The following is a 24661-nucleotide window of genomic DNA, read 5'->3' as shown; positions in this document are numbered from 1 at the left end:
GTCTCCCTTTGTATCTGGCCACCCCACCCATTCGCAGGCGTGCAGCCTGAGGGCCCAATTCCATCCAATTTTCCAGTGCTGGTGCAGCCTTGCCAAGGGGGCATGTGCTGCATCCTGTGATGGGGAGGCAGTTGCAGGGGCCTCCTCAAGGTAGGGGAACTTTTGTTCCTTTGCCTCGAGGCTGCGTTGCAGCTGCACCGGTGCTGGAAATTTGGATAGGATTGGGCCCTACGGCTGCAATCCTCTACACACTTACCTGGGAGGAAGCCCCACTACACTTACATGGGACTTACTTCTGAGCAAACATGTATGATAGATTGCATTGCTAGGCTGCAGTCTGAGGCACTGTTACCTTGGAGTAACCTCCACTGAACTTGAACATGCACAGATTGTGTGAGTGGACACACATGTACATAGGCATACATTGATGTACACACGCGCATGTGCACATGTATACATCTATGTGCATACACACACATACATGTACATACATTTATGTACACTTATATACACACGCACGTCTATATTTATATGGTTGGCAACCTTCAGTCTGGAAAGACTATGGTATAAGCCTACAGCAGGGCCTGACACTGCTTAGCTTCCAGGATCATGGTAGAAGCCTACAGCACCCGGTATTCCCAGGCGGTCTATATATATACATATACAAAGCACATCACGACATGACCAAGCCAACGCAGGCGTCTCTGTTTCAGCAGTAAATACATGCTAGGGATTCCAGCACGTTCCAGGACTGTGTTGTTTGGAACTTTGTCCTGCCAGGTGATGCCGAGAATGCGTCGGAGGCAGCGCATGTGGAAAGCACTCAGTTTCCTCTCCTGTTGTGAGAGGAGAGTCCATGACTCGCTGCAGTACAGAAGTGTACTCAGGACGCAAGCTCTGTAGACCTGGATCTTGGTATGTTCCGTCAGCTTCTTGTTGGACCAGACTCTCTTTGTGAGTCTGGAAAACGTGGTAGCTGCTTTACCGATGCGCTTGTTTAGCTCGGTATCGAGAGAAAGAGTGTCGGAGATCGTTGAGCCAAGGTACACAAAGTCATGGACAACTTCCAGTTCATGCTCAGAGATTGTAATGCAGGGAGGTGAGTCCACATCCTGAACCATGACCTGTGTTTTCTTCAGGCTGATTGTCAGTCCAAAATCTTGGCAGGCCTTGCTAAAACGATCCATGAGCTGCTGGAGATCTTTGGCAGAGTGGGTAGTGACAGCTGCATCGTCAGCAAAGAGGAAGTCACGCAGACATTTCAGCTGGACTTTGGATTTTGCTCTCAGTCTGGAGAGGTTGAAGAGCTTTCCGTCTGATCTGGTCCGGAGATAGATGCCTTCTGTTGCAGTTCCAAAGGCCTGCTTCAGCAGGACAGCGAAGAAAATCCCAAACAAGGTACTCCCGGATTGGCCTTTTCAGCCACACTAGACGCTGTGCCAGAACCACCTTTCAGAACGCGATACCATAGTCTTTCGAGACTGAAGGTTGCCAATACAAGATACAAAGCACATACTTTCTCCCTGTCTAGAGAGCCTGAAGTGCCCCTTCCGTCTACCCGGAAGCTCGCACTGCACTCGGCACTTTCTCCTCGCTCTACCTGCCACTGTCCCCGGAAGTGCGCACTACGCCGTCACTCTGCCCTCGCGCTCTATGCCCCGAAACGCAACCCGGCCGGCCTGGCGGCGCGCGGCACATTCTGGCGGCGCGTCGCGTCACTTCCGGAGCGGGACCCGGAAGTGGCGGCTGCTGAGGTGTCGCTATGCGCCCAGCCGGCGACGGCGAAACGGGGCCCGGCGGCGCCGTCGAGGGAGGCCGTGAGGTATCGGAGGCGGTCGGGGGCGCTTCGGGGCGGTCCGGACTCCCCCCTGCTGGCCCAACGGCCGTCGCCTGGGGGGGGGAGCGGAGGAGCCGCTGTGCGGAACCCTGTGGAGCGCGCATGCGCACCGGCCCCTCCCAATAGAACCCTCGGTGGGCGGTCCCCGGGCAAGCCCCGCCTCTCGCAGCCTCAGTCTTCCCCTTCCGCAGTATGGGCACAAGAACTGCAGCCCTGCCTTGCTTACCCTGTGGCTGAGTCTGGAAGGCTCCATCAAGAGGGTGCAGGGGAAGCGCCTTGCACCACGAGACCAGCAGGAGAGCCCCGCAGGATCAGTCCCAAGGCCCCCTGGCCCAGCTTCCTGAGCCTCCCACTGCCCCAGGAAGCACACAGGAGACCTGCATCCCAGTGCCCTCCCTTGCACCTGCATTCTGGGTGTCTGGTGGGCCTTTGTGAGACCCAGGAAGCTGCACTTGATGGGCCTTGAGCCTGATCCTGCGGGGCTCTGCTGATGTTCCTAGGAGGCTGCACATTCCCATCATACCTTGTAACCCCTGATGAACTCTTTCTCCATGAATTGGTCCAATCCCCTTTTAAAGGCATCCAGGTCAGATGCCATCACCACATCCTGCGGCAAGGAGTTCCACAGACCAATCGCACGCTGAGAAAAGAAATATTTTCTTCTGTCTGTCCTCACTCTTAGTGGGTGTCCCTGGTTCTGGTGTTGTGTGAGAGTCTAAAGAGCAGCACTCTGTTCAGCCCTGCATCATTCTTGCCTCCCCTTAGCACCTTTTCTCTATACCAGGGATGTCCAAACATTTTGGCAGGAGGGCCGCATCTTCTCTCTGACACTGGCCAGGAAAAGAAAAAAGAATTCATTTACATTTCAAATTTGAATAAATTTACATAAATGGATATATTAGAGGTGGAACTTATATGACTGAATGAAGGTCTTGCAGTAGCTCAGGGGCTATACAAGGTCTTGCACAGAGCAAGACTAACCTTTCCTTCACTTCTGTTGCCACATCACAGATATGAAACAGCAAGCAGTGGAGGGAGCCCTTGTCCCACAGCTCACACAAGCAGTCAGACAGTCACCCTCACGCAGAGAGCAGCTATGTCGGACCAGCATGGGCTCCAGCAAGTCTCCGGAGGGCCAGAAGCTCACTGGAGACGGTGCTCCCTGAGGGCCGGATTGGGAGCCCCTGAGGGCCGCAAGTGGCCCCAGGGCCAGGGTTTGGGAGCCCCAAACACTGGAACCTTTCCCCATGAGGTGCCCCAGCCCAGTAATAATTTTGGTAGCTTTTTCTGCACCTTTTCCATTTCCACTACAGGTGAGCATCACTTAGCGACATTCTGTCCAGCGACAGCCCACATATGTGACGTCTGTTACTTCAGTCGGGACCCTGTTCACCTCTCCCAGCCTCTGAAGCTGAGGGGAGCCGCACTCCTCACCTCCAGAGGCTTTCCTGAGCATCTACGAGGCTCAGACTGGATGTTTCAGGCAAAAACGTGAGGATTCGCATAACGTCAAGCCTTGCTTGGCGACAGGGATGCTGGTCCACAACCCTGTTGCTAAGCAACACACGACCGTCTATCTTTTTTGAGATATGGCAACCGGAACTGGACACAATACCCCAGTCGATCAGAAAATGTTTGAAAACTAATAATGATTATTAATATAATCCTGCTTCATTGCCCCAAGAGGCTGTCCAAGCAATTTACAAAGATACTGCCAACAAAATCCTAATGAGCACCTGACTGCACTTTACGCAGAATCAGGAGGTGGAATTCTAGACTGTTCCATGTCAACCTTTGGGGAGTAGGGGGGTCATATTTTTATCATCCTGTAGACATCTCTCTTGTACACAAACAAGGACACTGAGGGGAGTTCTGTGCGAAACTTCCTCCTGTGTGCTTATTTACTGCATGTAATTTGTATGCTTGTTTGTAGAGGGACACAGTCTAAATTATGACCCCAGATCTCTAGTCTGAAGTGGAACTGTCCCGAATTCTGTTTTCTCAGCTTCCCAACCTACCTGATGTAATGTGTGAATTGGGTCTAAGTAGGGTACAGAAAGAATGCACAGTAGCATCCACATGGTGCCTGGTTTCTTCCTTTTGACTTTTTGTTGTTGTTTCCCTTTGACATCTCCTAATGGGCAAGCGCTCCCACTAACAACCTTGAATAGTAAAGGTGTGGGGTTGAACAGATGATATTCACAATTTGGGGCTGGGGACACCCAATGTCTTCTGGTTACTGGGATTGTTACCCAAAATGCTGGAGGAGGTGGGCCTTGGCCTGAACCAGCAGGTGATAGGTTCTTAAGCATGGGATTCAGGATCATTCTTAGGAGTTAATTATGCTTGTGAGTTTCTAGTCGTAGAATCCTAAAGTAGATTTTGTCTGATCCAGCCAGTTGTCGTGTTCTTGGAATGCATTCCGTATGCATAGAGGTGCTTGTTTCCGGTAAGATAGGATTACAGCCTAGGTCTTACTGAACACAATGGGTTTACTTCTGAGTAAAATGAATAACACCATTTTCAAACACCTCTACATGTGGATCTGCAGACACAAAGTAATGACAGAACTACTCTCCCATTCTGGTGGTGGCATCTAGCGATAGATGACCTATGGAATTTCCCTCTTGTAGGTTTAAGTCTTTTCACGACTGCCTATTTCATCATCCTGTTAAATATAAAGTGATCTAGCAATAGCTATTAAGCTGTTAAGGTGATCAACTTTTCAGAGAGACACGTGGCATTTAGGGCACAATCCTAACCCCTTCTGTCAGTGCTTTCCAGCACTGGCATAGCAGTGCCAATGGGATGTGTGCTGCATTCTGCAGTTGGGTGTCACTCAGGGAGGCCTCCTCAAAGTAAGGGAATGTTTGTTCCCTTACTTCAGAGCTGGAAAGCATTGACATAAAGAGATAGGACTGTGCCCTTAGTGAATCTTTTATCTTGTTTTAACTAAGCTCTTCTTCCTTCCTGTGTTCTCCATTAGTTCCCCCATGCTACGGTTTCCTCCAGTTTTTCTTGTGTGGAACTGCTAAGGAATGCAATGTGTGTTAAACAGCTGCCGTGTTCTGCCAAAAGGTCACTCCATTTCAATGGTGAGTGATAGTTGTTTAGATAGTGCCGTTACAACTGGAACACCGAATGGTTCTCATGACTTTTTTTTGATGAAGTTCTGAAATGTCCAGAGACATTTTCAAGATACACATTCTACAGGCAAAATTACTCACTGTATTGCCCCAGACAAGGCAGTCCACATGAATACTTTGAAGTATTTAGTGACTACAACAGCTTTTATTAGCAACTAGGGAAAGGCCTGCTCGTCAGAGGGGCTGTTGTACCTCAGTGGTCGAGTGCCTGCCTTGCATGCAGAAAGTCCCAGGTGGCAACTCCAGGTAGGCCAGAGAAGAAATTCTGTCTGAATTCTTGGAGAGCTGCTGCCAGTCTGTGTTGACAATGTGGAGCTAGATGGACTAATGACCTGACTCAATATAAGGCAGCTTCGTGTTAGTGGGTGTGAGGAGGGCTTGCATATTGAAAGTAACAGCTCTTCACATAGTCATTATGGTGAGTATGTTGTTGCCTTTCAGAGAATGTGATGAAGAGAACTTTAGAGAAATGCTTTTATACATACATTTTTTCCTGAAAGAGAAGATACAGCTTGAAAAAATGTTGAATATTTTGGTACTCCAATAGTGAATCTGTGGGAGTCTTGAGTTTTATGTAATTACAGTACTGTTGTGCTGCTGCCCTCTTCTGGCTGAATGTGTAATAACACAAGTTGATCTGCATACATTACCCTTGTTTTCTCATTGAAGGCAGCTGGAGGAAGAATCCACATTTCTTCAGGATAATAAGGGCTTACAGCTTTATGTCACTGTTCTTGTAATGCTGCAGTGAAATGAGTTCTCCCTTATTGCCTCATGCTCTTTTGACAAAATGAGGAATAAAGTAGTAATAAGATTTGAATCCATTCGAGCAGCAAAGTTTTTGTTGGATAAATCAGGTTTTTAGTTTGGAATGTGATTTAAAATACACTTTGTGCTGTTTGTGGTTGAGAACTGGCATTTTTTTCTGTTGACTCCAGCACCCACTTGGATTGATTCAAGTGTTTAATTTCAGCTGATGCATTCTGGATGCAAGTCTCAGCATTGAGCTGCATTCAGCAAATGGACAAAGCTTGCCCAAGTACTCTTTGCCAGTGAACATCCAGGTACAGCAGCATAGGCAATTACTTTGCTGGCTTCAGTGGGAGTCACTTCTGCCAGTGTAACTATACAGCGGGTTCTCCTTATCTACAGGTTTGGCATCCATGAATTTGAGTATCCGAAGATGCCAAGCCTGTGCCTCAGAAACCCCTCCCCAGATGTGACTGGAAGCCTGTTCTGGTTTGTGTTGGTGACTTCTGGTCGTGTCCGGGAGGTGTTCTGAGGCTCTGGGAGTCACCAACACGAACTGGAAGAGGCACCCTGCTAAACCAATGTGGTATAGTAGGCAGAGCTGTGGCACTTGGAGCAGGAGGGCCTTGATCCAAACAATGTTATTCTAATCTACATCTTGGGATGAAATAGAATGCCACTTTGAGCCCCTTGGGAGAAAGGTGGGATGCCACTGTGATTTGTTAGTGAATGTTACTTCTACATGGCTTTGATTTCTGTGCATATGAAATGTTGTTGGGTCTAAGCAACAGCACTGCCTCATAATGCCCCTGTCTTTGTTTCTTTTCAGTTCCTGTCTGTACTGTTGGTTCCTAGAATGATGCTTGTGCCTTTTAAGTCTGTGGTGTCTGGCTGACTCTCAAAGTCTAGCTCATTCTGCAGCCTGCTTGTCCCAACCAGACTGTCTCAGAATGGGTAGGTGAGTATCTGAATATTGGCTAGTTCAGTGAGCTTCGGCTTATCAAGAGCTGGGACCCACCTCAAGCCCCAAACTGCAACACTTCAACTTGCAACCTCAAGAGCTAGTGGGCCAATGAGTGACCATGCTGCCACTGGTTCTCTTCCTCCTCCTTTTGTCTGTCTCTTCCCACCTTTTCCGTCACAGTTCCTCTCCTAAACCTGATTAATATGGGGCACTTTTTCAATTGACTGAAATATTTGAAATCTGCTACTCTAACTCCTTAGGGCGCAATCCTAACCCCTTATATCAGCACTGACATAAAGGCAATGCAACTCTGAGGTACGGGAACAAACCTTCCCTTACTTTGAGGAGGCCTCCGTGAGTGACAACCAACTGCAGGATGCCGCACACGCCCCATTGGCACAGCTATGCCAGTGCTGGAAAGCACTGACATAAGGGGTTAGGATTGCACCCTTAGTTGAGTAAACGGTCAAGGAGTTACGATATTGCAAACCCTCAAAGAGCCTTGTGAGTTAGCTGAATGTGATTATCCCCATACTGCAGCCACAATGATTTTCCTGCTGTTGTTTTATGAGCTTGTGGCCAAGATGATATTTGACTTGAGACCGTCTTAGTAGCTGGTATAATGCAGCTCTTGACTATGATATGCCAGCTACTATTTTAGAAGTTCAACCTGGGGAGCTGAAGTTTCTGAAGCCATCCAGAACCACTTTCATGTGGCCATTATTCTTGTCTCCTCTAACAGTCCTAAGGTCTATGTTTCTGCAAGGTTTCACTTCCCCACCCCTGCTCTGCTCTGTGGGCAGCTTGGGCTCCTTGTAGCCCTATTTTCTGATAAACTCCTCATGTCCACAGTAACCTTGTTTGCTTTTGACACAACCCAGAATGGAGTCTCTGCAAGCTCAGTCTGCAGTCCTTCATTCATTTAGGCATTTGTAGCCCCCTCTGAGGTCATTGAGACTTGTTTATGGAGAATTGTTGCCTTTGTGTCCAGAATAGAATAATAGATTTATTTAGAAATAAACGATCATCAGTTTAACTGTTGGAGTCTTCTTTCTTCGGCTCTGAAAAATGCAGCATACTCTTTCTGCAAAGTTTGCCACCTATTTAGGTTGACGGTGAAATATTTCCTTAGAGTCAAGAGTAGGGAGACATTGGGTCCTGGGCCTGCCAGTTTTCTGTTCATGTGTTACACATGAGACTGTTTTATACATTTCAGGATCAGCATCTCTTGTTTGTTTCCCGCTTCCTGGCACTTCAGCATTTCCCCAGTTGGGTGTCCTCGGGTGTGGAACACCACCTTACGCCAGTTTGTTGTCATCGGGCTCCTGGCTGCTGCATTTGTGTTGCTGTATTATTCTGTTGTAAAATATGGCTACAGGGACAAAAAGTTGCATAGGTAAGAAGTAAGAGCAGCATGTAGAGCATAAGAAGGGTTTGTGCTTCTTCTCACAGTTGAAAACAACATAAGCCGCTATGTGGCCATTATTCTTGTCTATGCATTATTCCTTAATGTCATCTCAACTCTGATTGAGAACTCCTCCTGTTTCCCTTGCTTAATGTTGATTTTTCTGCTGATGTTTTTAGGGTTATAAATACTGCTTTTCTGAGTTTTTATGTTGATTGCAGTTTCAGTTTTTCTACCTCCTGCTATGTGGAAACACTGGTTAAGAAATTGAGTGAATGAATGAAAAATGTTTATCATTATCATTAATCATTTAAAATGTGCCTCTAAGCTCTCATGAGATGAATGGGATTTGCAGCTCAATCCAGTGCGTGTTTATTCAGGACAGTGTTGATGATTGGGTTGCTCTGGTGGGTCCTTGGACATTTTTCTTGAGAATCAGGGTGCATGCAGAAAGTGTGTGAGAACATTCCCCCCCCCCCGCCCTGAGGTTTCTCCTGTCCCAGTGTGGCTGTGGATGGAGGAGGGAAGGGGAAGCAGTTTCCCACCCTACATCTGCTTAGCTCTGTCATGATGGGTGACCTTCAGGCAATCCTTCCTCGTTGCCTCCCACCCAGACAACTAGCTGGAGAATAAGTTCTGGTCCTTCCTCTGTCCTCCACCCTGTGATCCTCTTTTCCATCGCTAATCATGCTAGAGAGCTAGAAGTTTCCAGGAGAGGAAATAATCTGAATGGAGGAATCAGTGGAGCAATGCTTTCAACAGAGCACGTTGTTTTGTTGCTTCTGTTTAAGGGGGCCTTCAGTGGTTGGCCTGCCGGGTCCTGGAAAATTTGCGGGTCCTTGGCCAGTGGCCAGTCGCTGACACCAGCCCCAACTTGAGAGTTCCACAGGATATGTTCCCAGTCAACACTGCCACTGTTTCTTCCAGGTATCTTTCTCGGGTAACTGACACAGAAGCTACGGATACTAATGACCCCACTTTGAACTACGGGATCATGGTGGACTGCGGTAGCAGTGGGTCCAGGATTTTTGTGTATTATTGGCCAAGACACAATGGCAATCCACATAATTTGCTGGACATCAAGCAAATGAGGGACAAAAACACAAAGCCAGTGGTTATGAAAATTAAGCCAGGTATTGGTTTTTTGTGAATGTCTTTCTAGTCAGTCTGCATCCTATACTAGAACTCTACAGAAACAAAGAGGTGATGGTGACAAAAATGCTGGGTGTTCATTTTGTCAATCTTATATATGTTCTGCATCTCTTATATGTAGGATGTCGTGTATAGCTGAATCTTACATATGTTTCATCTAAACATTCAGCCCTTTACGGCTCGGGTCCGGGGTATTTGAGGGACCGCCTCCTTCCCTACAATCCTGCCCGTGCTCTTAGATCATCTGGGGGGGGCCCTTTTGACTGTGCCACCGATGTGAGAGGGGCGACGGCCAGGAAGAGGGCCTTCTCGGTGGTGGCCCCCGAACTGTGGAATACCTTCCCCTTAGAACTGAGAACTGTTCCCTCGTTGCTAACGTTTCAGCGTGGACTGAAGACCTTTTTATTTCAAAAAGCTTTTAATTGCTGACAGGCTGGCTGGCGTTCTTGCTTCTTGCTTTTTATATGAAAATCCACGGGGTTTGTTTGTTTTTAGATCTTTTAATTATTGTAAATTGTTTTTAATTGTTTTTCATGTTGCACTTTTAAATTGTAAGCCGCCTTGTGTGCCCGTTGGGCAAAAAGGCAAGGTATAAATTAATAAAATAATAAATAATAATAATAAAGTGATCTGATCTGAATGGGATCACTCTGCTTTCAAATACATGTGTGTAGAATTCCAATTGTGGGACTTTTGACAGCCAAACCAGTACTGCTAATAAAACAGAGTTTCATAGGAGCATGAATGAGGTGGTAATTGTTGCAGTTTTTATAAAGAGCTTCATGTTGTCAGTATCACATTTTCCAAGTCTGTACTGGAAACTGCTTTGCAAGTTATAGGACAGCTGCTTCCCCATAGCCTAAACAGCTATGGTGGTTGGCCTGCAGAGCAGAATTTGAATGACATAATAGCTTCATTATCGCTCCCTAGGGCGGAGACTTCTTTGGCACTCACACCCACAAACAAAATCGTTCTGCGTTGGGCTGTCCATGGCAGGGTCAGTCCTCAACAGGTGGGTAGCTCCTCCCTTTAATGAAGGCAGGTTAGGCCTGCGTCTTCCTGAGGGGAGGGGCTCTTTCTGCTTCTCAGACTGTGGTGAAAGTATTTCAGAGTGTCTTGACTGATTTCCTGTGTAATGTAATATAATCAAGCAATGCCTTAGGTTTTGGCATGCACTGTGATTTTAAAAAAATTGCCTACCTGGACAGTAAAATTATCACAGAATGGCTCATTATAGGTAGTGGATTCTTTTCCTCAAGGAGCACGATGTCCTAGGTTGGATTTACTTAGAAAATCACAAAAAACTATAATTATACCTTTTCGACTCTCTTTAAAAGAACCATAGCCTTAAAAAAATTGGTATCTCTTTGGGTTGTGACTCACACTGCTATCCGTATTTATCTCTCCTGCTCTCCAGGCATCTCAGAATTTGCTACCTCTCCTGAAAAAGTCAGTGACTATATATTCCCCCTTTTGAGCTTTGCTGCGGATCACGTGCCTCGTGCAAAACACAAAGAAACGCCTCTCTACATTCTCTGTACAGCAGGGATGAGAATCCTGCCAGAGAGGTGATTGTCTTATCTTTGTAAAGGTTAAACATTGAGAACTGGGTATGGTGAGGGTCTCGACTTACCTTTATACCATTAAACTGTCTTGCAGCCAGCAAAAGGCAATACTAGAAGACCTGCTTACTGATATCCCAGTGCATTTTGATTTTCTGTTTTCAGACTCTCATGCGGAAGTTATTTCAGGAAAACAGGAAGGTAAGGGTGCAACTTTGAAGAGATAGTTTGAAAATATATTCAGGAGACCGATGGCAGGCTGCTGGCCTTTTCAGTGCAAGACAGTCAGGCAGCGGCTACCTCGCTGAGTCCTCTCACCACTGGGCTCTCAAGAGCGGGTTCCATGTTGTGGCTCGAGGTGGGCCCTAGCTCTTGACCAGTTGAGATCTACTCATCTAGGTTATCCCCAGTATTTGAGTATGAATATGCTTGGATGAAGAAAAAAAACTCTTCCTTTTTAAAGGAAGTGCAGTTTAACTATTTCTGTGTGCAACCGTTTCTGGTTGAAGTATGTCTTTTAAAAGATATTGCCCAAGCATCTTTAAGTATTTACAAGTGTTCTGTTTATCTAGGAGTATATGCATGGATTGGCATCAACTTTGTCCTTGGAAGATTTGAGCACACTGATGATGGTAAGCACCTTAATAGCAATTGATACTGCGCACGGCCTGCAGAAGGGAATGGTGTCACTGAGGACCTGCTGGATGTTGTCCTTGCCCAACCTAATTAGGCGAATCACGGTTGCTCAGCGACAGTGTGTGATGGACTCTTCAGATCAGCTCGTTATGGGCTTTGAAGAGATGCTAGGGAGCTGCTCCCAGTTGGGATAGGCAGTGTTGCTTAGCTGTCCGGTCTGCTTTGGTTTGCGGCAGCTTCATAGATCCATATTATTATTATTATTATACAGTATTTCTATACCGCCTTTCTCACTGACTCACAGTGAGTCTTACAGACCCAAGGTGGCTTAAATCTAAGCAGGCTATTACCAAACGCCCCCCCCTTTTTTTTTTTTACAAACTGAGTTTTTAAAGTTAATGTTCTATCAGAAACTTGTAGAACTTTTCATTTCCAAATGTTTTCCCTCATGGTGTGGTCATTGTTCTTTTTGCTGACATACGCCCTCTGAGCTTCCAGCTGGACCTGCCACAAATCAGCCAGGTGTCATTCATTCTTGACAGCTGACCTCCACATTCCTCCACCTTGCAGCTTATCACCCTGACCCCTTTGCCCTCTCATGTCCAAGGGATCAGCAGTAGCAGCAACTCCTTGTGGTTCCGTACTCTCACTACTTTATCAGCTGCTTTCATCTCTCTTCCAAATCACGGCCAGGGTTACTGTCACTTAGCTTCATGTTGAATGTGATTGTGATGCTTGTGGTTTTATTTCCAATTCTTTTCAGAATATTATTAAAATACAGTGGCGTAGCAAGCGGGAGGTGGGGGGCAGCTTGCCCCAGGTGCCAGACCAGAAGTGGGCGTCACAAAGTGCAAGAGCGTTCACACTCAGAAAGTGGCTGCAACGCACAGACACTCACAACAGCAACTGGGAAATTTTCAACAGGCTGCTTGTGTTCACCTAAGTGACAAAATGTGATATCACAACATTGTTGCCCTGGGCGCCACAGCCCCTGGCTATACCACTATTAAAATAAATAGCATTTTCACTGTGAGCAGTCTAACTCTCCAGTTCCCTATCACGCTGTCACGCTCAGTCATTGGTGCGTGCTCTACTCAAAGAGAACTGGCTTATAACCCCTTTTAAGACTCGATACACCAGCAAATGAGCAAGACAGAGTTGACCAGTGTTGCAGGCAGATCCAGCACTCCATTTTTCCAGTGTTGCCTTCATGTTTTATCTTCCAGAGGATGATGCGGTTGTGGAAGTGCAGATTCCTGGCAGTGAGCACCAGGAAGCCATTGTTCGAAAGAGGACTGTGGGTATACTTGACATGGGTGGTGTCTCAACCCAAATAGCATATGAAGTCCCTAAAACTGTAAGCTTTGCCTCTTCACAGCAGGTTATTATCTGTACAACTTTCCTTCTTTTCCTTTTGTTTTTTTCTTGTGTTCTAACCCATATCCATTGATTCTTTTTCTTTGGCGTGTTATGATTCCTGTGCTTCGTTGCATGACATCTTCACTCCAGGGCCAGAGAAGAAGTGAACATGGGTGTCTCATCAGCTAAGCAATTCATGTGTATTTTATTCATTTCATCAGTTAGTTTTAATGCAAAAATGTATTTAAAATGATGGAACGCCACCTAAATTTCTCTAGCATTTAATCCTTGTTTTGAATGTTGGTTCTTAAACTGTAACACTTGGACCAGGGGTTCTCGAAGCGTGCATTGCAACACCTTAAGGCGTCACAAGGGCACTATAGGATGTCCCCAGTAGCCTCTCCTACCTGTTTCCCTAGGCACCACCATCTTGGATTTTGCAAAACCTTGTGTGACCCAAGATGGTAGTGCCCAGCTGAGCTGGGAAGGCTTCAGGGGCGTCCTGACCCAGGTAAGTTTGGGAACCACTGACTTAGACTTTTAATGCTAAACCTTTATGTTGTATAAACTGGGAACTACTTGAGACATGTCAGTCTTGTTAAAGAAAGCTTGTAAAAAAATTGCCTTGAGTAGGGCAAAGATATTCCAAAAAAGAGGCTGGTGGGTGCTGTGGAAAGGTGTGCAATAGCTGTTCTGCCTGAAATAACGAAGAGTTGGTGTCAATTTTTTTTTTAATGGGAAGGTCTTTACTAAGTTCAAATAAAGGAGGAAAGCTTCATGTTTTAGCCTACAGTAATTTCACAGAACACATTTTTATGTGAAAGTGAATGTATGAGCTTGTAAATCTTTGTTCTTGTTTGGAGTGTGCACTTTCAGAAACAACCCAGAGTTCTCAGTTTCAGTACTGCAGGATTTTCTACACCTGTAATCTGTTCTTCCAGATTTTCTCTTATTTATTGCATGCATTTTCCTTTTTTCATGGCATGGTTTGGCGCTTTAACCGTGGTTAAGGTCCTGGGACCGACAACAAAACCATGTTTTAGCTTATTGAGTGAATCCCTGCCTTTAGAGAGCATGCCCAGGACATTTCTCACAAGATCTGCCTGTTAGCTTGCAAACAGCAAGGCTGGAGAAGCAGGGAAGGTTTTGTCCTTGAATACAGTTGTAATACTTTAACCGTGGTTAATGTGGGTTATGGTTTGCAAACTCTTCAAACCATGGCTTCACATTCTGATTTGTAGGCAATTTGTGTTCTTTAAATTCCTTAACTCTAAATCCCACAACTTAAGGTGTAATTCTTAGCCTTGGTTTTCTGCGTTTCAGTGCCTTAAGAATCCAACATCATACTCCAAAGTATTATTTGTGTTGTAATGGAATTGAAACACGATCTTCTTCCCTTCCCCACCAGTTGCATTATTATTAATGGTAGTGTTCTTTTTTGCCTTTCCTAATATACACTATCCTCTTGTCTGGTGGCCTGTAGGAGGAGGTGGCCAAGAACCTACTTGCAGAGTTTAATTTGGGATGCGATGCTCACCAGACCGAACATGTCTACAGAGTCTATGTAGCAACTTTCCTTGGCTTTGGTGGGAACGCTGCCCGACAAAGATACACAGACAGCATATTGACCAACACAGTATTTAGAAACAGGTAACTGCCTTCTAGTTCAAAATCTTTGACCGCCCTTCTTTACGCACTCAAAATTCAGTCTTGCCCAGTGATTACAACCGAAGGTTATGTTTCCATCTTTAAAGTGCTATTTTTACTGCAAGATTCCACTCTTAAATAGCTGACTGACAGTGAGTTGGGGCATGGGATTTCCATGCGTGGTGGAGTTTTAGGCTTCAGCATTGCCAGGGGGTGGGGAAGTGTGGTCACAAAATCATTTAAAACAGATGGTTTTCCTACAGCAGTTATTATTAAGAATTAGATAATTCAGATTAAAGGATACCCTGTAACTTTTTCTAGCCGTTTCTCTATTTTTAAAATCAAGTTCTTTCGTTCTTTGATTTGTTCTATCTTCAGCATTTCTTTGATAAATACAATTTTAATGTCTTCCGCTCTCAAGGTCAATACTATTGCTTCTTCGGATCTTTTTCTCCCCTTTCTTTGGTCCCTTCTTTGGTTTGGAATACTTTTCATGTACTGCTGATTTGTCCAGGTGTTCCTTGTAAGAATAAAGCTGTATTTAAAAGAGTCAAATTAAATTAACTTGTAATTAGTTCATGGAAATTTAATTTTGTCAATCCTTAGCCAACATAGTCGGATAATTATGCCCACATACTTTACTCCCATATGCTCATTCAGTTTCTTTTCAGAGTCCTTCATGTAGGACAAATTCCTTACATCATTCTTGCAGAGTTGATTAATTATAGCCATTAAGTAAAGCATTAAACGGGCATAGCATAACATTAAGGAAGCTCAAGATGGAAAGCAAAACACTAATTCTTTTAAAAAGCCTCTTCCATCTCAGCTAATGAATTAGTGTCAAGAATGGTACTTTTGCCAGGACAAATAGTCTTGAGATGAAGTCAGTGCCTTAGTGTGATGTATTGCAGCTAACAGACATATAAAAGCAATTTTCAATCAAAACAAATCAAATGATTCAAAAGTAATTTGAGGCAGCCCAACAGACACCACTGCAGCAGCTATCAGGATAGGCAGAGCTCAATTTCCTGACCCAAAGCATGGTGGAATACGTAGAATTAGCTTGGATGGGTTTAAAAAGGGTTAGACAGGTTCATGGAGGACAGGCCTACAGCTGGCCACTGTTCCCAGTAAGCTACGCACACGGGAGCAGTAGCAAGAGAGACATGTGCCTTCCTGTTTGCTTGTGGGCTTCCCACAGGCCAGGTGTTAAGCCATTGTGGGGAAACAGGATGCTATGCCTTTGGCTTGATTGAACAGGGCTATTCTCAAGTTACGTTCTTAGGTGCATTTTGAGTGAGTTTTTGAAAGCGAAGGTGAGGAGGACCTCCCAAACTCCTTGAAGAAGGAGGTTTCTTATCCCAGGGAAGGTTTTGTCCCTCATGCCCAGCAGTCAAACCTCCCACAATGATGGTCTGCAGAGCAGTCCTTTCCTAGAAGGCCTTAATGAATGGGTAGGTTCTTATGGCAGAAGGTGGTCATTAAGCTATCAAGAGCCTAAAGTGCCGGTGGCATTAACTAGCACCTTGAATTCGACTCAAAAGCAAACTGTAAGACATTGTAGTCTCTGCAGGATGGGAGCGAGATGGGCCCCATCAGTAAACTTCCTGAACCACTTGCATTTTCTGAATCCTTTTCAACACAACTTCTTCAGTTTAACTTTCACTCCGTTCTTCAGTTTTACTTTCACAAAGAACAAGGAGAATAAATTGTCAGAAGGAAGGACAAAATGCCTGTGTGCTGTGTTAGCAAGGTTAGGCAATCCTTTCTTGCCATACAGACTGGTTTTTTAGGCCTGGCCTTGGAACTAGACAAGAAGAAGCCTGCCAAGGTGGGGGCGAGTCCCTCCTGTGGAGCAGTGGCCTTCAACCAGCGGTGCTTGTTCTTTTTCAGTTCCTCCTGGGAGATTCCCTCCAGAAGGCACTGGAGGGGACAAGCAGGCTTTTCTCTTCCCTTCCTGGGGAATGAGAGCTCCATGCAGCCACTAGCTAGTGGGAGACAGTGGCGCCTTCACAGCAGGGAATAAGCTGATGCTGTACTTCTTATCCTTCTGTCCCTGTCTCCATCACCCACTAGGAAAGGCCATCTTCAGTACTGTCCTTCTTTCAGTCCCTGTTGTAGTGCCATTCCAGGGTCAAAATAGCCTCCAGAGCTAAACAAGTGTGATCACAGGTTTAAACAATTAAAGAAGCGCGGCCTTTATCTCCCAGCCTCCCAGTTTGAAGCCTGCTTTAACTTAATCGACCAGTTAAAGCTTTGTTTGATCTAGTGATTAAGTTGATTGAAGCTTGTAGCCTCACTTTTTGCCCTCTCCCATATCGAGAGACCAAAGAGAAGCTGCTGCAGCAAATAAGAGATAATTTGGACTGATCTAGAAGTTCACAGCGTCATGGGAAGCACCATAAGTAGGCCAATCTCGGAAGCCAAATTATGCTTGTTATGCTACTCCAGGCCTGCTTCCCATCTTCTATTGCTTGGGGGGAGAGGCGCCATACAAATATTTGACGTGTGCTCATTAAATTAATTGCAACAAATGTAATGTCTTGTACCTGTAAACCTACTGGAGTGCTGCAGTTGGCTACCGTTGCCCAACGAGGGTGAGCTTGATGGCAAACTACATTAAGCGCTGGTTCATGCAAGCAGCGTGAACCCTTCTCCTCCAGCATGCTGATAATCATCATAAGAATCACTGTGGGATTTCAGTCCAAAGGCCCACCTAGTCTAGCATCCTCCTTTCCACAGCTGTTTCTGAGAAGCCCACAGGCAGGTGAGAAGGGCCTGCACCTCTCCCACCATTGCTCCCTTGCACTGGCATTCTGAGGCATGTCGCTACTGAACCTGGAGGTAGTGAGCACATCATGACTAGAAGCCAGCAGCAGGACTTGTCCTCCAAGCTCCTTTTAAAGTAATCTGAGCTAGTGGCCACCTCCACATCTTTTGGCAATGAATTCCACAGATTGTATGTTGTGTTAAGAAGTATCTTACCCCTGCTAACTGGGTAAGAGGCACTTTTTAAGTGGGTGCTCTTCTTTTATTTAGTGGGGGGAGAGTAACTGGCCCTCCTCACCCCAGCACTGTCTTTTCCAGTGGCTGTTTGCTGGTGTTCTTTTGCATCCTTTTGAGATTGTGAGCCCTTTTGGAATGGAGCCATTAGTTGTTTGTTTGACTTTTCTCTGTAAACCGCTTTGTGAACTTGCTGTTGAAAAGCGGTATATAAATACTGTTAATAATAATAATTAATAATATCTCCTTTTGTCTGTCCTAAATTTTGTTTGTCAATCAATTTCGTTGAATATTCCCTAGTTCTAGTGCTTTGAGAGAGGATAAAGAACATCCCTGAGCAGTGGGCCCTTGGTATCCAGGAGAGATCCATTCCAGAAACCCCCTGTGAATACCAAATTCAGCGGATAATGAAATCCACAAGGAGGCCCACACAGCGCTGCAATTACTTATGAGGGGGCATGCCTATTCCTCCAGAGGTTGTGCATGGCCTCCCAGCCTCCCCAGAAGCTTCCCTAATGCAAGTGGAAGGCACTTCGGATTTATACCAGCGAACCGGATGTGCCTTCCAGTTGCATCCAGGAGGCCTCCTGAGGCCCTCCAGCTGCATGCTTGGCATTCACAGTTATTCAGATCCATGGATAAGGAGGGCCCACTGCATTAGTTTACCACACCATGCATAATTTTCTAAGCTACAATCATGACCACCCAAAGTTGTTTTTTTTTTTCTAAACTAAAAAATCTGACTGTAGCATTTCTTCATAGGAAGGTGCTCCTTTCTGCACAGCCCAAAGCAAGCCCCTCTGCAGGGGCACCAGTTCAATTGTCTCTGTGCAATCAGGTGCCCCTTGGAAGGGCCTGGCTCACACTGGATGCTTTCTGAATACGAGAGCAGAGGGTCTCCTGCCTTGATTTGTGCCCCTCCATGCTCATGCAGCACCTGCCCCAGCTAAACATATGCAGAACAGGCTTGAAGGGAAGATGATTTAGGACTTCTGCTGCATCTACTAATTTGATTATTGCTGGGGCATGGGGGTTTGATATGATGCTACTTGGTACTTCTGTCCATACTTGCTCGCCTTGCTGAGCTGTTCTCGCTGCTCTGATACAATGTCTTTATTAACAGGGTTGCGTTTTTTGCCTTTTTGGTGTAATACTGCTCAATCTTGCTTGCAGGCTTTTAGGCAAACAGACTGGCCTGACTTCCGAAACCCCTTACCTTGACCCTTGCCTGCCTTTAGACCTTGAGGACGAAATCCCGCAGAACGGGCAGATAATGTATCTTCGTGGGACAGGAGATTTTAACTTGTGTCGCGAAGCCATTCAGCCTTTCATGAATAAGACCAATGAGACCCACACATCGCTGAACGGTGTTTATCAGCCACCAGTGTACTTTGAGAACAGCGAGTTCTATGGGTTCTCAGAGTTCTACTACTGTACCGAAGATGTATTGCGCATAGGGGGGGACTACAATGCTGCTAAGTTTATTAAAGCTGCAAAGGTAAAAAGCACACTCTGGGTTAGACTAGGAGTAGGGAGGCACAGGCTCAAGGTCCCACTTCATCATGAAACTGCATGCATTCACACTATGATTCCAGTTCTTATCCTAGCATTACGTTCGTGTATTTTGTTGGCTTTGAAAGTAGGATGCATAGCTGATGACGTAGGAATGAATTGCAAGAACAACGTAGACCGTGAAGCAATTTGCAAGTTAAATTGCTAGACAAATTGTGCTTATTTCAAATGTAGTTAGTTCAATGTTTTGATGCTGCCCTTCCAGGGAACTAGGTGTACGTGGTCTCTCTCCTCAGCCAGTTTTATCCCCACAGCAGCCTTGGGGAGGTTGGTTACACTTGAGAGATAGTATTTACTCTCTGCTTATCCATTACACAACACTGGCTGTTTAGTAACTACATTCCTAGGACTAAAAATATAGTTGGTAAACCACACCTTTTTGTATATTAACATTGGTTTCAAAATGGTCTATGTGTACGTAGACAGAGGGATATATAATATATTTGTGCCCTTTGTGATTATTTCCCCCTCTTCCCCCAGGATTACTGTGCAACAAAGTGGTCCATTCTGCGGGAACGTTTTGACCGTGGTCTTTATGCGGCGCATGCTGACCTCCATCGACTGAAGTGAGTGTTGGCAGCTTGGGTGGCTGGCATCCAGAGGGGCTGAAACTAAATTCCATTGGGAGCTGTGGGGGGGGGGGAGAGAAAAAAGCTTTAGGGAGGCTTGGAAGCATCTGGTCAGAACAACTGATCATAAACTGCTAAGCCAGGGATTCCCAAAATGTGTGTCACAATGCCTTAGTATCCACAGTCCACTCACAGACGTTCCGTGGGATGTCCCCGCCATCTTGGATCTCACAAGATTTTTGCAAGATCCAAGACAGCGGCACCCATCTGAGCTGGGAAGGAGAGGCTGCAGGGGTGCCATGCCCCCGACAACTTTAGGTACCACTGGAGATGTGGAGGAGTAGAAGATGTAATGACTGCCCTGTATTTACGGCCCCCTGATACATATGTGCCTCTGCCAATACGGTTACCCAACCAAGTGCTGTTGGTGTGTGGTGGAGAAGAAAGCTTGGTCCCTCTGCTACTCAGGTGACCTATCGTGGCAATTGGGTGGCATTTGCAAATGCTTGATTGCACTGAGGTCCAGCTCATGTTCCCACCCCTTTTCTATGAGAGGGGAAAAAAATTTCACATGAGCCAGGCCTCCACCAACCAGGTGTTCACTTAGAGAGTGGCTTACATAACCTGTTCTCTGCACTGCAGGGAGCGAGGAATCTTTGGAGGACAGCACTATTCTGCTGAGTTTATCACTGAGCTATCACAGGCCATAGCTCAGTGATAGAGCACTTGCTTTGTATGCAGAATGTCCCCAGCTCAATCTCTGACGTGTCTAGCTAGGGAAGACCCCTGTTTGAAACCTTGGAGAGCCACTGCCTGTCTTTGTTGACAATCCTGAGCTAGCTGGACTGACTATCATTGGCCCTAATGTGCTTAGTCCCGCTTTGGTAAATAGCTGTTGCAGGGGAGGGTGTAATTTCAAAATGAGCCTGTGGTGTGTTTGTGGGGAAGGGGCTTTAACCCTTTTCCCCTGCCCCAATCCCAATCTGAATCTCTCTTTCTGCTGTTTAGCAAAGGAAAGTTGCATGCATCAAGGGGAATCAGGTCTGGAATGTCCCATGTAATTTGACCTTCAGTGTCCCACAAAGTGACTAGCTATTATTGCTTTATGACAGGTTGGAAGCTAAGCAGGGTCAGGCCTGGTTAGTACTTGGATGGGAGACCGCCTGGGAATACTGGGTGCTGTAGGCTTATACCATAGTCTTTCGAGACTGAAGGTTGCCAACCAACCATTGGAATTTGACCTTCCAAACCTGTAATGGCAGATCTATTTAAAATGCCTTTGTTTCTGTCCAGTGCTACAAATCCTGTCTGTTGAAAGAATTGGCACGGGAAGGACCTATTAAAGTAGAAAAGGTCTGATCCTCCCATTCTACCTCTTTGCCTCCTTTTGGGTTGAAGTTCAGACTTCCTGGGACTGAGACCCTCCTTTGTCCCGGCAGATCTACAAACATTTCCACGTAAACACTTGAATGCTTCTGGACGCCAGCCAGAGGGCACCTGTGTAAATCTCATAGAAAGCAGCAGGGGTATGTTGGGTGTGTAATTAAGTGCTTAAAGGCAGTGAGATGTAATCATTCTTGCCCCCTTCCGGCTTGTACGCTTTATGTCTTGAAGCTCTGCTTCTGTTTGAAGTGTTAACACATGCTGTTGTATAATTGCTGTTTTCGATTCTGTGTAGGTATCAGTGCTTTAAGTCAGCCTGGATGTATGAAGTGTTTCACAATGGCTTCTCATTTCCTGTCAGCTACGTCGGCTTAAAAACCGCACTGCAGGTCTACGATAAAGAGGTTCAGTGGACGTTGGGGGCCATCCTCTATCGAACACGGTTCTTGCCTCTGAGGTACGGCTACGCTGAGCTCCATGGGAGCTGGTTGCCTGCTTTGCTGGGTAATTATCTCCAGAAAGCTCGGCATCTGACCCACTTTTTGAGCACTGGAGAGTGCAGGGGCTTAGCTGAGTGGCAAAGCACTTTGTCTGCTTTCAGAAGACCCCCGGCTCAATCCCCAGCATCTCCAGGTAGGGCAGGAAAAGAATTCTTGCCTGAAAACCTACAAAGCTGCTGCAGGACATTTGTGGAGTTGCTGACCTAGATGGGTCAAGGGTCTGTCTAAGAATAGGGCAGTCTCCCATATTCCGGTGGGATCTGAAAAAGGGGAATAAGAGGATGTTGCTGAGCATGCAGAAGGCTTCTTATCCCCTTTTATAGCCATTTTTTACTGAACTCTACTTTCTGGCTTGTTAAGCAGAAGAGTCTTTGCCCTTGGATTGTGAGACATGCCTTGCAAATAGAAGGGTGGGAATTGGTGTGAAAGTTACTGCTGCCTCCTCCTTCACATCATGGCATTTCCTTGTAAAGTTCCAAGGACATTTTGGGAGCTCTTTCTTAAGTGAAAGACAGCAAATTCTGTGACAGAAAGCAGTTTCCCTATTCTCAGTAGTCTGATAGTATCTCTCCTCCCCATGGTGGCAAAGAGGTTAAGGAGACAAACAGAGCAGGGCATTATAAAAACCAACACGGTGTCATGGGGTAGAGTATTGGACTAGAACTGCAGAGACCCAGGTTGAAATTCCTGCATGTTCAGGAAGCTCCCTAGGTGACCTTGTGCCAACTTCTCAACCTAACCTACTCCACAGGGTGGTTGTAAGGATAAAATCATGTAGGGGCCAAGCCACGTACATTGCCCTAAGGTTAGTGTGCCCTTCCATGAGGCTGGTTGAAACAGGTTCCTGGGCACCAGATTAGTAGGAGGCAGCTCTTCCTGTCTGCCATCTCCATGCTACCCATCTAGCTTGGTTTGTTCTGCCCTAACCCTTCTTTTTTCCTACTCCTGATGCCCTTTGAAAGAGGCAGAGAGGGCAGAAGGAGGGGAGAAGAGTGTCAGTGGCCCTAGAACAGCAGTTTTCAACCAGTGTGCTGCAGCACTTTGGTGTGCTGCAAATGGTCTGCGGGTGTGCCGCGGGAGTTTGTGGAAGGGTCTTTTCTTAGCAGGGCCATTGGGGGGTGCGAGCCCCCTGTCAGCAGTGCAGTGTGCCTTGACGGCAATCAGAACACGGATGGTGTGCCTTGCAAGTTTTAGTGTCTCGTCAGTGGGCTGTGAGGTGAAAAAGATGGAAAATCGCTGGCCCAGAGTGGAAGGCATTCCAGGCAACTGCTCCTCACATTCCTTCCTTTACTTTTGCGTCTCTCTACCATTTTTTATTGCATGGCAGGCACAGGAACAGGAGGTGGCAGTGGGTGGCGGTTGGAACTGGGGAAGGTGCTGGTGGTTGTAGCCGTGATAAAGAGTGGAGGAGGCTGTTCATGTGACTGAGCAAGGGGTGGTGGTGCTGGTGGTGATCATCTTAGGTACAAGGTGGGACTGCTGGGGGGGGGCTTGTTTCCTTGGAGGAACTCTGAGCTGCAGTCGTCTTTATTGCAAGCGCACATGATGGTTCTGAACTGAGAGTCTTGCTGCGCTCTTGCCTTTCCCAGGGACATCCAGCAGGAGACCTTCCGTGGCAGTCACTCGCATTGGCGCAGCTTCTCCTTTGTTTACAACCATTACTTGTTCTTCGCCTGCTTCTTTGTCGTGCTGCTGTCCATCCTGCTCTACCTGCTGCGGCTGAGGCGGATCCACCGGCGGATGCTGCACAGCGGCCCGTCCCCCTCCCTCTGGATCGAGGAAGGCCTGCCGCCACAGAAGATCCCTGGAGCCTTATAAAGTTGCTGCGAACAATCCTCTCTGGAACTTGCGAAAGAAAAAGCCATTGTTTTGCCTCAGGGTCCTTCTCTCGTCCCTCGCAGGAACCGTGACCCAAGCCTCTTGCCGTGGCGTCTGAATCCAGAGGAGAATCAACCACAGCTGTGAGAAGACTGAGCCGGGGGGGGGGGGGGATGAGCTGGGTCTGCTCACCTTGGCTGGACTGAGGGCACGTATGCCAAAATTATTTTAAACTCCTTCCCTTAAAAGTAAAAGCACTTTGATACCAGGGCATGGGGGTGGGCAGGTGGGGAAGAACAGAGAGGCCGGGGCAGTGGAGATTTGATGCCAGTATAAACGAATAAACGGGAAACTCGCCAATGAACCTTTGCCCAGCAATTGGCTGTAATTGTACTGCCAATTATTTGATAAGGTTGGAGGTCTTTTGGTTGTGAACAAACGATTAACTGATCATCTAGCCAGGCTCTCCCGCCTGACCTAAGCTCCACCAACCTAAATCATGAGCCTGAGACGCTCTGATTAGGGGCAAAGGGCTCTTTTAACCTCTTCCTTCCCAACAGCAGAGGCTTTGGCAGAGTTCTCCCTTGAGGACTTACTCCCCCGTGCCCGTATCTTGACCCAGACAGAGGAGTTCACGACTGCCGAGTCTTGCTACTACTCTCGACAAGGGTGTGGAAGGATTTGGGCCACAGCTCAGTGGTAGAGCACCTGCTTTGCATGCAGAAGGTCTCTGGTTCAGTCCTCGCCAGCTCCAGGGAGGGCAGAGAAACGGACCCCTCTCTGGAATCCTGGAGAGTTCTTGTCAGCAATACTGAGCTGGATGGACCAGTGGTCTGGCTCCAAACGAGGCAGCTTTCTGTGTTCCAAAGAGCACTTTGCCCATATGAGCAAATGTCCCAGATTCATCCATCATATCATGAGACCTTGGCCAAAGCAACAGCTTTGCTGGCCAGGGCATATAGATTGTTGCAAATCTGAGCTTCAACCATGGGACATAACAGGGTTCTTCTGGGGAAGAAAAAAACAAAACTTGCAATGCAACCCATTCAGATGTGATGCTTACATATATTCTTGCAATACTGTGATGGAGAATTCTGGCTGACGTCATGTCTGGAGTCGTCTTTTTGGGCCTGCAGAGGTCATGCTGCAGCAAGGGTTGCTTGTAGGGTTTAATGGCTTGGCGTAACAGTGAATCAAGAGAATGGGACAGACTGTTTTCATAGCAGTTGTAGAGTAACATGTATGCTGTCACTGTCATTTCTGGCTCTCCAAACCTTTTTACTTGAAAGAAAGTGTTTATAATTTAAAGTGGCATTTATGTGACTATCTCTTAAATACAAGCTTTATTGTCTTGGAAA

At 46.4% G+C, this 24661-nt stretch overlaps 1 protein-coding gene across 2 annotated transcripts; it reads left to right on the top strand.

Moving 5' to 3' along the window:
* Positions 1-1732: 1732 nt before the first annotated feature.
* ENTPD4 (ectonucleoside triphosphate diphosphohydrolase 4) lies at positions 1733-24661 on the top strand. Of its 2 annotated transcripts, none has more exons than XM_066639570.1 (14): positions 1733-1822; positions 4824-4932; positions 6563-6691; positions 7914-8093; positions 9030-9235; positions 10672-10822; positions 10914-11017; positions 11389-11448; positions 12679-12833; positions 14295-14461; positions 18635-18959; positions 19514-19599; positions 21347-21442; positions 23075-24661. In XM_066639570.1, exons 3-14 carry the CDS (start codon positions 6684-6686, stop codon positions 23301-23303), a joined length of 1767 nt encoding a protein of 588 aa, XP_066495667.1. In that variant the 5' UTR covers positions 1733-1822; positions 4824-4932; positions 6563-6683; the 3' UTR covers positions 23304-24661. The 2 variants fall into 2 exon arrangements, with proteins under 2 accessions (XP_066495667.1, XP_066495666.1); XM_066639569.1 differs by having other exon boundaries at positions 21281-21442.

This window comes from Tiliqua scincoides, chromosome 11, assembly GCF_035046505.1.
Source record: "Tiliqua scincoides isolate rTilSci1 chromosome 11, rTilSci1.hap2, whole genome shotgun sequence".
NCBI classification, from domain to species: Eukaryota; Metazoa; Chordata; class Lepidosauria; order Squamata; family Scincidae; genus Tiliqua; species Tiliqua scincoides.
The sequence above is the reverse complement of the archived record's forward strand: the minus strand, read 5'-3'. Positions and strand labels throughout refer to the sequence as shown.

What these genes read in the sequence shown, in the direction of transcription:
- ENTPD4 (XM_066639569.1), top strand. An exon ending in AGGGACAAAAAGTTGCATAG is followed by an intron (nt 8,094 to 9,029) that starts GTAAGAAGTAAG and finishes TGTTTCTTCCAG; the next exon opens with GTATCTTTCTCGGGTAACTG. An exon ending in AGTTTATTAAAGCTGCAAAG is followed by an intron (nt 18,960 to 19,513) that starts GTAAAAAGCACA and finishes CTCTTCCCCCAG; the next exon opens with GATTACTGTGCAACAAAGTG.